The sequence below is a fragment of the Choloepus didactylus genome, chromosome 7 (assembly GCF_015220235.1).
Source record: "Choloepus didactylus isolate mChoDid1 chromosome 7, mChoDid1.pri, whole genome shotgun sequence".
NCBI lineage: Eukaryota > Metazoa > Chordata > Mammalia > Pilosa > Megalonychidae > Choloepus > Choloepus didactylus.
The window spans coordinates 133,002,175-133,016,107 of NC_051313.1; the positions used below are offsets into that span (position 1 = coordinate 133,002,175).

General features: G+C 39.9%; 1 protein-coding gene across 4 annotated transcripts in view; it reads right to left on the minus strand.

Moving 5' to 3' along the window:
* Positions 1-214: 214 nt before the first annotated feature.
* E2F3 (E2F transcription factor 3) overlaps positions 215-13,933 on the minus strand; it is a 75,645-nt gene continuing 61,926 nt past the window's right edge. For 3 of the 4 annotated variants that reach the window (XM_037842964.1, XM_037842966.1, XM_037842965.1), the window contains 6 exons: positions 12,032-12,143; positions 10,503-10,722; positions 8,962-9,120; positions 6,183-6,297; positions 4,862-4,997; positions 215-3,736 (listed from right to left, as the gene is read on the minus strand). In XM_037842964.1, the coding sequence (XP_037698892.1) occupies positions 3,474-3,736; positions 4,862-4,997; positions 6,183-6,297; positions 8,962-9,120; positions 10,503-10,722; positions 12,032-12,143 (1,005 nt within the window). In that variant the 3' untranslated portion in view covers positions 215-3,473. Of the gene's footprint in view, positions 3,737-4,861; positions 4,998-6,182; positions 6,298-8,932; positions 9,121-10,502; positions 10,723-12,031; positions 12,144-13,933 lie in introns of all 4 variants that reach the window. The other variant, XR_005217878.1, reaches the window with a different exon arrangement.

Sequence of the window (13,933 nt, forward strand, 5' to 3'; positions counted from 1 at the left end):
ACAGCAAGTTCTTTGGCTTCTGAGTGCCAAGCATAGCACAGGTGCTCAACAGATATTTTGCTCAGCATTCCTAGAGTCCCAAATAAAGGGTAAGGCATTCGATCATTTGAGCTTGGGTTCAACCTTTCCCCTTAACTTATTAAAGAATGTCTTCAAAGATAAAATTAATATAGGAGCATAAGATTATATTTTAAAAGGTCCATCCACAAATCTGAACTCTTAAAAAAATCATTTTATTGATCCTTTACCATACAAAATTTATTCAAATTACACCCATTTGAAGTGGTAAGATCACAGCTAGAGAACAGGTCATCCTGTAACAAATCTATTTACAAAATCCATCATAAAAGCTTTTTTTTTTTATACATTATATTACATATTTTCTTTTTTTAAACTAGCATACAACACAAAGCTAAACTGATTAGTAGTTTGCGTACTCCCAATTTTGGGAGAAATACTTCCTTTTTACAAAATCATGTACACTGTAGGAAAAGAAATTCCCACAACCTGACAATCACCACCGACTTAACTCCAAGGTATCTTCCTTCAAATTCCTCCTCTCATACACACGAGTTGTCATGCACACACTGAGTTCTTACTTTCTTTTTCCTGAAAGCTAAACCTTTAAATACTGCAATTTTATTTACAGATCTACACTTACAACAAAAATGAAAACAAGAACCACGACAAAAAAAACAAAAATAAAAATACACTCTTAAAAACATTACAAACCAGCTAGAAAACATTCTGGCAGTGTTTACAAATTAATTGCTATCTTTGTACAAAACTGCTAGATAATGAAAGTGTGAGTAGACTACATATCGACTTAAATAAAACCATCACTATGCACAAATCTGTACATATAAACACACCTAACACTGTTTGACAGCTCATGTGTTGCCCTCTGTACATTTTACTTTCTAAGGCTCACGCAGTCCTAAATCGCATGCTTGTAACTTTTAGCCATTTCATGTGTTAAGCTTTAATAGCAGCAACTCAATGGTACCAAGAAACCTGCATACTTAGTACTTAAAGTAACACAAATACTGCAGTACTAACCCACTTGGTGTGCCAGACACTATGTCAAAAATAAAATGACAAATGCAAACAGAATACGGTATGGGACATCTAATTATTATACATCAGTTAAGCCCATTAACTGGAAAAATCTATTACATGAAGGAACTTTTAAGACTTATTAGTATTCCTTTCATTTTCAAAACAATAAATACGGCATTGCATTTACGAAAAGGTTTAACAACAAATTAAACAAAACACACAACAACCTTGTCAGGTGAGCTCACTCTTTCTAGACTTTGGAAAAAAGTCAGCTTTGTGCAGCTGGCAAAGAGAATTGCACAAAGCTGGAAGCAGAGGCAGCTAACCAGATGAGATAAATATGGGAAATGGGAAAAAGCTTGGCATAAATGGTTTCCCATATAGGAAAAAACCCCACAGTGCATTTCCAGTAGGCACTTAACACAAAGCTCCCCTGCCCTCCCCCACCGCAACGCTTCATCTCAGACCACACGGATATTTTGTACCAAGTCCAGTGTGTGTGAGGGGAGGAGGGTGGAGACTGAGGCCGAAGAAAAAGGAAGATAATCTGCACCTTTGTTTTTCTTCCCAAACATACACCCATGCATACCTACACAAATAGTTTAAAGTGCTGGTGTCGTTTGTTTTGACCCCACCACCACTTTGCATATTGTGGAAATCTAGGGTAAACTGGCTGGGGCTTGCTTCTTTTTCCTAAGGGATGTTTTCAATTCAAATGAACACACAGCCATTGCGTACCTTTTCTGTGCCTACCATAGTGTCAGGCACACAGCATTTCAATTTAACTGTTTGTTTTGAGGGTGTGTTTTTTTGTTGTTAAATGACAATCCCCGTCCTCATTCCTGCCATCCTTACATCCGGGGATGGGTCTGAGGTACTGTGTCCCACCCCCAGGGGGAGATGGCCTTTGCCACTTGGACCTAACTCCTAGGATTTGCAGCGGACACAAAGTTGACCCCCTTCCTGAAGAGCAAGTTGGGGGAGGCTCTGGCATTCTATCCGTTCATTTCCTGGGTTCTGACTCATCTTGGTCCAGCTTGCTCCTTTAAGATAAAGGGGACAGATTCTGGCCACGGCTATCGCAACACTGGGCACAGTGGTGGCTTAAGTGAATGTCACGGCATCCTCACAAACAACGGGGGTGTCCTTCTCCCGAGAGGCCTCTCCTGACCCCATCCTGAGAGTGGTCTCCCTGAGTGCAGTGTAAGAGAGCCCTTTCCCAGGTCACGGTCACTGGGAAGTCCCAGGATGGAAGGATCCACACCTGCTGCTCCTTGGGACCGACACACCAGCTAGCCTGGTTCTCCTTTCAAATGGGCCACCCATGGCAGTGAGCTCCAGGACTGACTTGCTCCAAGCACCCCCTCCAGGGAAAGGAAGCAAGGTGGGACGAGATGCTTCTTGCAGAGGCTGTTAAACCTTAGATTGCACAGGTTTAGATCCTCTGACTGATAAAGGTTCTTGCCCTCTATTTAACTAACTTGAATTAGCAAGAACCACTTCAAAGTCAAGAATTAAATTGAAATGGTGATGGGTGCCACAGGAATGCTTAAATGGCAGCTAAGAAAATCTAAAAGTTCAAAACAATCCACAAAGAACTCCTAAGCAGGCATTTGTTACAAACAAATGTTAAACTTCGGAAATAACGCTGGGGGTAGGGGAGTGGGAGTGGGTTATGGAGAAGGGAAAATCCACAACAGCTTAGAGGGGGGCAGAACTCCAACTATTCTTCGGGATTTGAAACAAATATTTGAAAACAGGTTCTTCATACGAAAGGCTGTGGAGACTCTCTCGACCGCCAAGTGTGACAGACAGTACATAGCTTAAACTGAATTACTACAGTAATTTAAATAATTCCTAAGAGCTGAAGAAATCCATTTCATACTTTTGCATGACTTCAAGTTTACATTTCCTGCAGTTCCATTCCATACTAGCAGACACCAAAGACATGCATTCTGCATAGAAGGCACGGCTTGAAATGCTGTTAAGGAAGATTGCTGTTTTCGAGCGGGCCAGGTGGCCAGACCCCATTCTACAGCCCATCGGTCAGGCACAGCAAGCCATTCCGGGAGGCAGGGGAAGTACACGGTGGAGACACCTGATTGCACATTTTCTCACTTGCTGACTCATCCATGAGATTTGGAGCCTGGGGCAAAGCAGGGCTTTCCCAAGGGAGCCTGCAAATGTGCGTTTAGGCAATTTTAATTTTTTTTAATTCATTAAAACGTCAGCTTTGTTCTGAAGTCTGTAGTTTACTTCATGATAATTATCTTGGAGGAAGAAGGTAAGGGACAACACTGCATGACTGATGTTCTGGTTCCGTGATTAAAAAAAAAAAAAAAAATATATATATATATATAGATAGATATATATATATAATATTGGTTTTTAAGGAGAATTCACACAAAGCAGAATCAACTACACATAAAGTCTTCCACCAGTGGGAGCTTTTCCAAATCATAAGCATCAAAGAGATCACTGATGCCCTCTTCCTCCCCAAGGCTTAGCAGATAGTCTTCTTGGAGCAGGGGGGGCAATAAGTTCACAAAGGGTCCTTCTAGGGTGGGAGGAATTTGGTCCTCAGTCTGCTGTAAAAGGTTGGCTGGGGAGGCCAAAGGAGAAAGGCTTGCTGTAGAAATGGAGCAATCACTATGTCCTGAGTTTGTTGAAGCCAAATCTGAAACAAAAAAATTGGCGGAAATAAAAAAATAAAGTTAGGAGAAAATCCAGTTAAATCTTTTGGAAGAATGTATATGTTGTTTATTATATAAAACAGCATGTACCCTCTCCTGAAGACAATTATATGACTTTTATATTATAGATCACCTTTTGTGCTAATAGGCCACCTTTCTTTGTCCTACTCTACTTATTTTTTAAAATAACGCCATTAGCAAAACAAGAATACAAACAGCTTCAAAAACCAGATAATGGAAAGTTCAAAAACTTCTCTCTGATATCAAATTAGTCATTGTTTAAAGAGAAACAAAACAGAAAACAAAAATAAAAAATAAAAAAAGTAAAAATAAGCAAAACAAAACACCCTCAAAAGTTGGCTCCCTCGTAAAAACTCACCAATTTTAAATTTAGCCTTTTCTGAACAAGAGGCTTATTAAAAATACTAACCAGACATGTCCACTTTGAATTTCTATAGTGAAAAGATGGCCTTCTGTTTTACCAGTTGAGGTGTTGTATTTTTACTCAGTATTATATCAGACCTATGCACTTAAATCACTATTCTTGCTGCTATATTGGGAGACTGTAGGGAAAAAAAATAAATTCATATCTCCAAGCCAAAACGGAAAGAGCTCCCTTTACTCTAGGAGGACAGGAGGGGTAAGATTTAAATTTATTTTCCTGGAGGTTTTCCTCCCCTATCCTCTGCCTGTCACCTTGGGTGGGTGTGTGGGTAGGGGAAATGAAGACAAAACTTCTTAGATAAAAGGGTTTTCTCTCCAAACTCCTTACATTTTCCTTTCTACAGATCTCTGTAGCATCATTAGAAGGCATGTGGTCAAAGGTAGCTCATGAATCACCAAGACACACCACAGCTTCGCTCTCTAAGGAAATGGATTCTACTGATAGCAAAGCCTGGAGGGCTTTTTTTCTTGGGTGGGGGAGGCTTCTGCCCAAGACCATTATCACTGTAAACTAGTTCAGAATGCCTTTTAAAAAAATGCAGCCTTAATAATAGTAGTAACAAGTTTCTGTTACTTGTCTAGACTTGTGATTCTAATACAGGATCATTCTAGCCACCCTCAATTTTTTTTACATGGCTTCCAGATGACAAAAGTACAGTTTTTACCTTTGGAAGTGGGCTTAGGGATATTCCCATTGTGGTCTTGGTTGTTTGTTTTCATGGGACTGTGTGTTTCAGTCTCTTCTGGACACAAATAAACCTCAATGGGTCCTTGGGTACTTGACAAATGTATTTGCAGGCTCTATGAACAGAAGAAGTGGGAGAAGTTCAGACTGAACGTTCTTTTAGAAATGAAAGCCATGGTAATTTCCATCCTTAAATGGAAAAGTTGGAGGAATTTTATTTTCACCTGTTTCTACAATGGCAATGTTGAGTACTTGCATAGCCCAAAGACGGTATGGCTTGCAAAGCCAAAATTATTTACTATCTGCCCCCGAACAGAGAAAGTGTGCCGCCTCCCGTTCTTGAGAAAGAGAACACATTTTTTTGGTCCTTTTTGGTCCGTATGTGTCCGTACTGGCACCATGGGTGAGGTGAACTGTGTTCTTTATATTCCTTTCCTGCAAATTATCAAAAGGTACTTTAAGCGTTAGAAATGCAGTATTTGCGTGCTATTATTCCTTTATGGAAGGGTTCTTTTATGTTGAAATTTAATAACCAGCCAATGAATAGTATTCTTATGTAGTAGGGACTGAGCCTAAGAAGAGAATGCAGCACACTGATATTTAAAATTCCTCTTCTTCTAGGTCATAGAGCTAATGTTATCATTTAAGTGGAGAACTCTACTCTAGATGGGAGCTTGCAAATTTCACTTTTTATCTTCAATGCAATTTTTTGTTGTTGTTTTGTAACTACTTTTCTCTATCTCATTGTGATGGTCTGGGTGTGGTCTATATCATCAAAATACAGCTGAAAACAACAGAAATACACTCCCTAATTTTTTACAATATTCTAGTTCATCAAGTCCCATTTGATGCCTCAAAAATAAACATGTTTTAAAAGATAAATTGTTAAAATATAAGTAACATTATTACTCTTTATACCTAAATTATAGTTAATTACATATTAAAATTTTTTATTCATGGTGGGGACCATATACAGGATATTCAACGCAAAACTTCCCAAACTGCTTTAATTGATCAGAATCACCTGATGAACAAATTATGAAAAAGTCAAGAAAGTAGAAGAGAGGGTATCATATGCTACTTTGAGTTGAATGCCCTGCCATGTTAAAATTAGACTTTTTGGACAATCAATAAAGAGCAAACTGTTGCAATGTTTATTAATTTCAGGGTTAAGTAAAATAGATGGGAAAATACTACCAAGTTTTTAGGAGGGGACAGAGTTCAAACATGAGCCCATGATTCTTCAACTTCAGGCATTCCAGAAAGATCTCTGTAGATGAACAAAGATGCTGTCTCCTTACCTCTACTGGGTCAGGCACTTCAAGTCTTGTTTCTGGAGGGGCTTTCACAACTATAACAGTTTGGTCTTTAAGGCCACTAATTTTTCGAATATCTTGATATGTAACGTAAGCTAACGTAATAAATGTTAAGGAAATCTTCCATCTAATTGCCTCATTACGAAAATAACAAAACAGATGCATGGAAAAAAATTTTAAGTATTTTTTTTTTTTTTACTTATAAGGACAATAGTTAAAATAACCTACTAATAGAAAATCAAAACCCATTTTAGGTCAGGCATTTTCAAACCAGGTTCCTTAGGAGCACAGGTGTTCCCTGAGCACCAGTGAGGTGTTCTGGTACTCAAAACGAATGATGGCAAATCCCAATTTGCAGCGATTTTAGGCTCTACCAATCAAAGCTTTTCTGAAACTCCAGTTATTCCTATTTGTTGTGTGACTATTAGCCAAGTGTCAGCAGTCACCCAAATGAATGAACAAGTAGCAAATAGATATATTAATAGAACAACTCAGAATTCTGCTCAGGCAGATGGCTTGTTTTCTTAAGTGCACCTGTGCTGGTTGTGATTATATATTGCCTACAGATAAGAGTGTCATTATTTCTCTGTTAAAGAGAATAAAAATAATATTTCTGTACTCTTGTTAGTTGCTTCTGAGAACTGAATAATTCTTTTAAGTGTCTTGATAGCCAAAGCTAAAAGGGGTATCATGAAAAAAGATGGTCCTTATTATATGAAAAAGTAATAAATGGTACAAGCTTGCCTAGAAAGACAAACTTTTACTTGGCACTAAAAAAGAAACCGTTCACATGACTTTTTAATATAAAAGGCATGAAGTAACACAATGGACAATGTCTTTATCCAGTTGTTTTATTCACATTAACCTGCAAAAAATGCCTGGGACAAAACGGCAAATCACAACTCAATAAAGGCATTACTGCAGGTAACAGTATAGCTAATACAATCTGTGATCTAACATGTTTAATACAGAAACAGGGGTCAGAGAGCTTGGAAGAAGTTTTGTCCCTTAGAATAGGAGCTTCTTAGGAGAACCTGAGGGAAGCTATGAACCCACTCCCCAGAAAAAGAAAGAGCACATTTGCACAAAATCTGCATGTACAAATAAGGGGATCTGTCACAGACTATCTCCTTCAAGCCTCAACAGTTGAGACACCAGAGATGTCAATGCTAAGCTCCAGAGTGACTGCTGATGCAGGATTCTGGGCTTTAGTTCACCACTTGATCGTCTCATCAAGGAAGACTTGACAGTACTGAATCTTTACTGAGCACACTGGGGAAAGCTGATAACCAAGTACTTATCCCACAGTCCACTGTCAAGAAGCAATGTGACAAGAACTCATTAAAACAAAAGCTCATCTACAATTACTCAACATTCTGCAGGAAGGAAAATTTCAACAGATTTATGAACAAGTTGTACCAAACTGGGAACTGAACGGTGAATTGAAATAAATTGCGCAAACATATTCTCTAATCTTACAAACTTAAAAGTGCTTCCTTTCTGGTTCTCTCCTGAATTTGCTTCTTGGGTTGGCAGCCTCCCCGCAAGGAAGCTTTCTTTTTCTGCAACAAAAGGCCTGACATGCTGTAAAGCTACATGTTCCGAAAAGCGGCCAACTGGGCGTAATCACATCTCCTTGGCAATGGGGCTGCCGATTAAACAATGATTGAAATAGCCCAACTAGGGCTATAGTTGTTTTCCCCTACACCCACCCTGGCCACCCCTGAGGGTTCAAATCTTCACACCGCTTCTCCATCTCACTACTTTACCAGCAGACAAGTTTAATTCTTTGGTCCACAGGAAATGAATAATTGCGGATTTTTAAAAACTGAGCTATTATTTAGCAATTGTCTGAATTGGAGACTAAATGTCTCCATATCCTCAGCTCTTTAATTAGAGATGAGACACTAGAAGAAATTGGGCAGGCCATGGTATATTTTCTGTCTATGAAGGTAAATGTGGAAAAATCGGAAGTTTGGAACTAAAATTAGAGTTGGGTAACTTAAAATTGGTTTTTGTCTTCTAATAATAATAGAAAATATTGAAAAATCTGGGCTACAGTGAGATGACGAGCAAGTTTTCCTGAGAGGGTCAACAGGCTGTCAGCAAGAAGAAAAGCAAGGACTGGCTTTTCATGTTTTTATCTACAAGGGCCAATGTTTATAAAATGAACAGAGGAATCATGAATTCTCAGGACTTGAGGTGCTTCCAAAATTATTTTGGTGTTGGGAATCAGTATAATACACTTTAAAAGTTGTAGTATGATTTTTCCTTACTCTTTTCAGATCTTTCAACTATCACCCAATTAGATAAAGTCAGCAAATTCCAATTACTACACTATCTGATAAGAAAATAGAATGTGAGAAGCCCAACGGTGACAGCCAACACCCACCAAAAATCTGGGAAGCCAAAGGTCAATCTGCCGAACATTGAAATTAACATTAAAACTGATGCCTTAAGTATTTCATAATATTATGGCCCCACAAGATTAGTGTATCCATATGTCTCAACTGCATATGAATAAAATGCTTTAGAACACAGTTCCCACCTGGTTATCAAAATAGATATGGTAGGATCCAATCCAATGACTCTTGCCATAAATAATGATGTAGGCAAGCTACATGGGTTTACACGTACACACATTTATGCATACATTTTGCATGAAACCAGAGAAAAATTCTACCTTGTAAGTAATTCAGATTGTCAACTCTGTAAATAGTCTAGAAGGCACTAACCCCCAGTGAACAGGTGGCACAAAGGATATCTTTGATTCTCTGAATCCTCGGTTAGCAGTTTGAGGTCCAGGGTGCAGCTTTGGATCAGTTCATCTAATTTCTTCTCTTCTTGACTGAGCTCGGTCACTTCTTTTGACAGGCCTTGACACTGGGCCAGCATGCCCCCATCCTCAGACAGACTGCAGCCCCTAGAAACCCAAACACAGACTCTTCATAGCTACTCAGGAGAGGCCGAGGCAGACGCAAAAGGGCGAAGAAGGACAATGATCATTCAGGTCCATGGCCCCTCTTGATACAGGAGGTCACGCCGCTTGTTAAGTGTTAACACTGCTTGCCAAGGGTTAAAATCAGAACATTTATACATTTTTTTTTTCATATAGTACTTCATTTTTCATACCGTAGAAATTAAGTTAAAAAACAAAAACAAAAACAAAACAAAAAACAACACTTATTTTCAGGTCTCTTTCCTCCAGGGGAGGCATATTTCTTCAGAAAGCTTAAATTCAAAGGGCAAAAGGAGGTAGCACCCCTCTGCCTCCAATCCTGCACTCACATCCCAGAGAGAGAGAGAGAGAGAGAGAGAGAGAGAGAGAGAGAGAGAGAGAGAGAGAAATATATAGAAAAGACTGAATGGTTCAAAATTAAAACAAACAAACAAAAAGAATATCCCCAAAGCCTGAAAGACCTAGGTGATCTGTGAGGGTCTTATATCAACAACTAAAAAGGAAAATAAGGTAAAGGAAACAGATGCATGTACTGCATGCAAGAATAAAGACCGATGCCCAACAGGCTTCTTAATAAAAAAGCAGTTACTTGATCATCTTATGCTGTTTGAAGTAGTATTTTACAAAGGAACCCTGTAACAGGATTTATTCCTTCCCATAATATTTTAATAGTTTAATACTGTCTTTATTAAATACTGGCTGTTTGGGTGCTCCGTCCTCAATTCACCAATGTCATTGTACATTTAATCAAATGTGTGGGCATACAGGCGACAAACGTTATCTCCCCTGCTTGCAGAAGAGATTGAGGCAGTTAAGTCTTGCCTTAATTTACACAGAACAGGAGTTGATCTGCTGTTATGACCATGGATAAAGATCGAGACTTGTGTGATTATGCATATACATACAGATGACCCATAAGCCACAGTTAATTTCCACATTTCCATTTGAGATGGCCAAAGATGTGTGTAAGTGTCTATTAGACCACGTCCGGGGGCACATAAATAGACAATGATGCTGCAGGCAAACAGCATTCTAGTTTATGTCTGCAGTGGCACTATTTAATCCAAGGATCCCCTTGCTTGAGGCTCATTAAATATAACTCTTCTATCGCTGACATTTTCTAAATAGAAAGCCTCTTTTTAAAGATTCAAGAACTTCTAGAGGGAAGACAGAATGATGGAGGGAATAAGGAATGGGAGAGAAGAAGTGAAGTGTGGGTATGAATGTGGAAGTCGGGACAATGAGAAAACCTGATGCCATCTGGCAACCATCCCGGCAGAGATAGGGGATGGGGTGTGTGAGCGTGAGCAAGTATGTGTGAGTGTGCACTGTGGACTCATACTCACATCCATTGGACGTTGTTTTTCGATTTCTTCTTAATGAGGTGGATGCCTTCCAGCACATTGGTGATGTCATAAATTCTTCTCTTTTGCACTTTAAGCACCTCGGCTGCCTTGTTCAAATCCAAGACCCCATCGGGGGATTGGCTCAGTAGCTGAATGAACTTCTTGGTGAGCAGACCAAGTGACGTATCATACCGTGTTTTTTCTGAGGGAGATTTTGGAGCTTAAAGAAAAACAAAAACCGAGCGGGTAGGGGATAGGGGGAAAGGTAAAGAAATGAAGGGTTTCTCTGCAGTAAAGCAAGCTCCCTTTCCCATTGCAGCTAAAGTATTAGTATCTGAAGCAAAGCTGCTGCTGCTGTGGTTTTGGCAAGTTATAGAAAGCTATGAAATTGCTTTATTAGAAAAGGAAGAGACAGTAACAAAAAAAAAAAAAAAAAAAAAAAAATCCTGCATTTGATTAAAGCATTTTACTTTGAATTTCTCAGTAGTTTTTACTTTGGCTTACCCTACTCCCTGGGTCTACTGAAGGATCTCACACATAGAAGGTGCTCAAAATTATCTGCTGAATGAATGAGAAAGTGAGGTAGCCTCATAGGATCAGCACCGTGTGGGGTTGATGGAGCCATGTTAGAAATCTCTCCAGTGTTTCAGGTCAGGGTCTCAAACAGGCCCATCTTAACCGGCTTTTCATGCTCTATGCAAGGGGTCACAGCAAAGCTCCAGTACATATATGTGTGTGTATGTGTGTGTGTGTGTGTGTGTGTGTGTGTGTGTATAAAACTTGTCCGCCAATTTTTCAAATGCTTAATTTCGGTGAAGAATAACTGGAAAAGTCTTTCTATCAAATCTCCCCACCGCTCTTGAATGAAATGTCCTTATTTAATATTGTGATTTATCCTCTTACAGATTGCAGGTCAAGTGTCTAATTAGGCATTAGACACAACTTGTGGATTGCCTAAATGGGTAAACTGTAGGAAAAGGGGAAAATGAAGTCTAATTTAGCCTTTACATTAAATGCAAACAACATAAAGGAACTATTTGGGGATTTCTAACCTACTTTTCTCTCTCTCCCCAAAAGAAATAATGATGGTATTTGATGGAAAGGGAAACTAGTGGTAATTTATGGCTCTCAATCGATTCTTATGTTGCCATATGCTGAGCTAGAGACTGAGGTTGGCACAGGGATGACTGGACTTGGCAGTTTGTCTAGACCCAGGAACCTCAGACTCTGAAGTTATGTCCATTAAGGAGAGTTAAAATTAAAGTTGATTACAGAACAATGCCAAACAGCTTGCATTCTGAGTTAAAAATGAAACTGCACGCATTTATCCCCTTAAGTCACCTGAGTGACGTGGCAGCCTTCTGCTGCCTGCAGGCATTGTATTTGTCTTTTGGATAGGCACAGAAAGAGATGGAAAAGGACGGAACATGCCGATATTATCCACACCCTGGCATCCAACCAGCCACAAGCTTGGAAAATTGGGAATCCCTCACCGAAGAGGATGCGGGAAGAAATGAAAGAGCGCTTACTTTTTGGACTATCTGGACTTCGTAGTGCAGCTCTTCCTTTGCCCTTGGGGGTTTTTAAACCATCTGAGAGGTACTGATGACCACTTTCTCCCAGCTCCAGCCTTCGCTTTGCCTGCAATACGAATGTACAATAATTCATCACCAGTCATACTGACAACAACCAGAGGTGAGGCTGTTTGTCATCTGGCTCCTGCCCAGTGCTGCAGGCTCCTCCCAGCTCTCACCACCTCGGCTCCAGCTCATTCAGCATCTTGTCATTCCCTAGTGTGGGATTTTAGGTCCGGAGGCTGGGCCAGTGTATGAATCCTCTTCACCTGTAACTACCATCCTTCTCTCCTTAGATGGACAAATCCAACGATCCTTCAGGATTAGGTTCAGGAGCCACTGTCATTCAGGAGCCACTCATTCATTCCACCTATGTGCCAGGCGTGGGGCTAGATGCTAAGAATACAGCAGGGATCATGGAACTTGATTCACTTCTCTCCAGCAAAACTCTCCTACCCATCTCCTGTTCTCAGATCTGGGTTAGATCCCCTTCCTTGTGCTCCCTAACATGCTGTTTATTTCTGACCTAACACTTACTGGATCTATTGTACACATTATTTTCCTCCTCTGTTTCTCATTTCCTTAAAGGCAGGGACTGTTTCTCACCTATCTTTGTACACCCAGTGCTTGGCACAGAGCCTGGCTTTCTGTAGGATGCAATCACTCAATGAGTGTATTTAATGAAAGTGATTGAATAGTAACATAACCGGCCACAGATTCTGCACACTTACTCATCAGAGCAACAAATATGGCAAACACTCAGACTTGGGCTTCAACTAGTTTTAATTTCCCCGTTTTGTTATCAAATCTGGAGGTTGAGAAGCCCTCACCTAAATTTCTAACTTAATTACATTTCACTTTGAAAATATCTCTGTACCAGGCACTGGGCTTAGGGAAAGAGCAGACGTAAGCAAGGCACATATGGACCCTGCCTTCCTAGGGCTTGGAGTCCAAGAGAGAAGACAGATAATTAAGTGTGTAGTTGTAGTGCTAATGATATGTGTATGATGGGGATTGACAGAAGTGGTACCACCTAGACACCTGGCATGGTGAGGTTTAATTAGGCTCATTTTAGGGCAGATTATTCTAATGACAAAACGTTGCAATTTCAAAACTCACCATGACATGGAAACCCAAGCATTAACAATCAGTTGATCACAGATATCCAGCTCCTCCATGGAACAATAATAGATAAAAGCCTGGACTGCCCAATCTGATGGCCACTAGCTAGATATGGCTCATCCAAATTGGCATGCACTGTAAATGTAAGAGACATGCTGGATTCCAAAGACTTAGTAAGAAAAAAGAGTAAAAATCTCAATAATTTATAGTGATTATGTGCTAAAAATGATAATATTTTGGCCAATGTATTTATTACGTAAATAAAATATTAAAATTAATTTTAAATTACTTAAATTAAAATTAATCTCACCTTTTGTTCTTACTTTCTTTACTATGTGCCTTGCATTTGTGGCACACATTATATTTCTATTGGACAACATGGAACTAAACACTGCTCTAAGGCCCAGGAATGACAATTTGGCAATCTGCTTTCTCTACTTCATTTTCCCCTTCCAACTATCCTGCCAAATCCCTGTGTGGGCCAGTTGTTTTTGTTTGCTCCCAACATGTAGGAGCTCTCTGATTGTTCTTAGGGGAGCCAGTCCTTCCCTCTCACACAGTGATCCAGGCCTGCCCAAATCTGTGTCCCATCCCTGCAGCCCCCGGGTGACTGGGTCAGGTGGCATATGACCAAGGCTGGGTGAACAAATGCCAATCCCGGGAATTATTCTGCAACTAATGTCGAAAAGAGGGTGTGCCCTTCCAGCAAGGTTGATCAGCTGGTAGCCTGGAGCC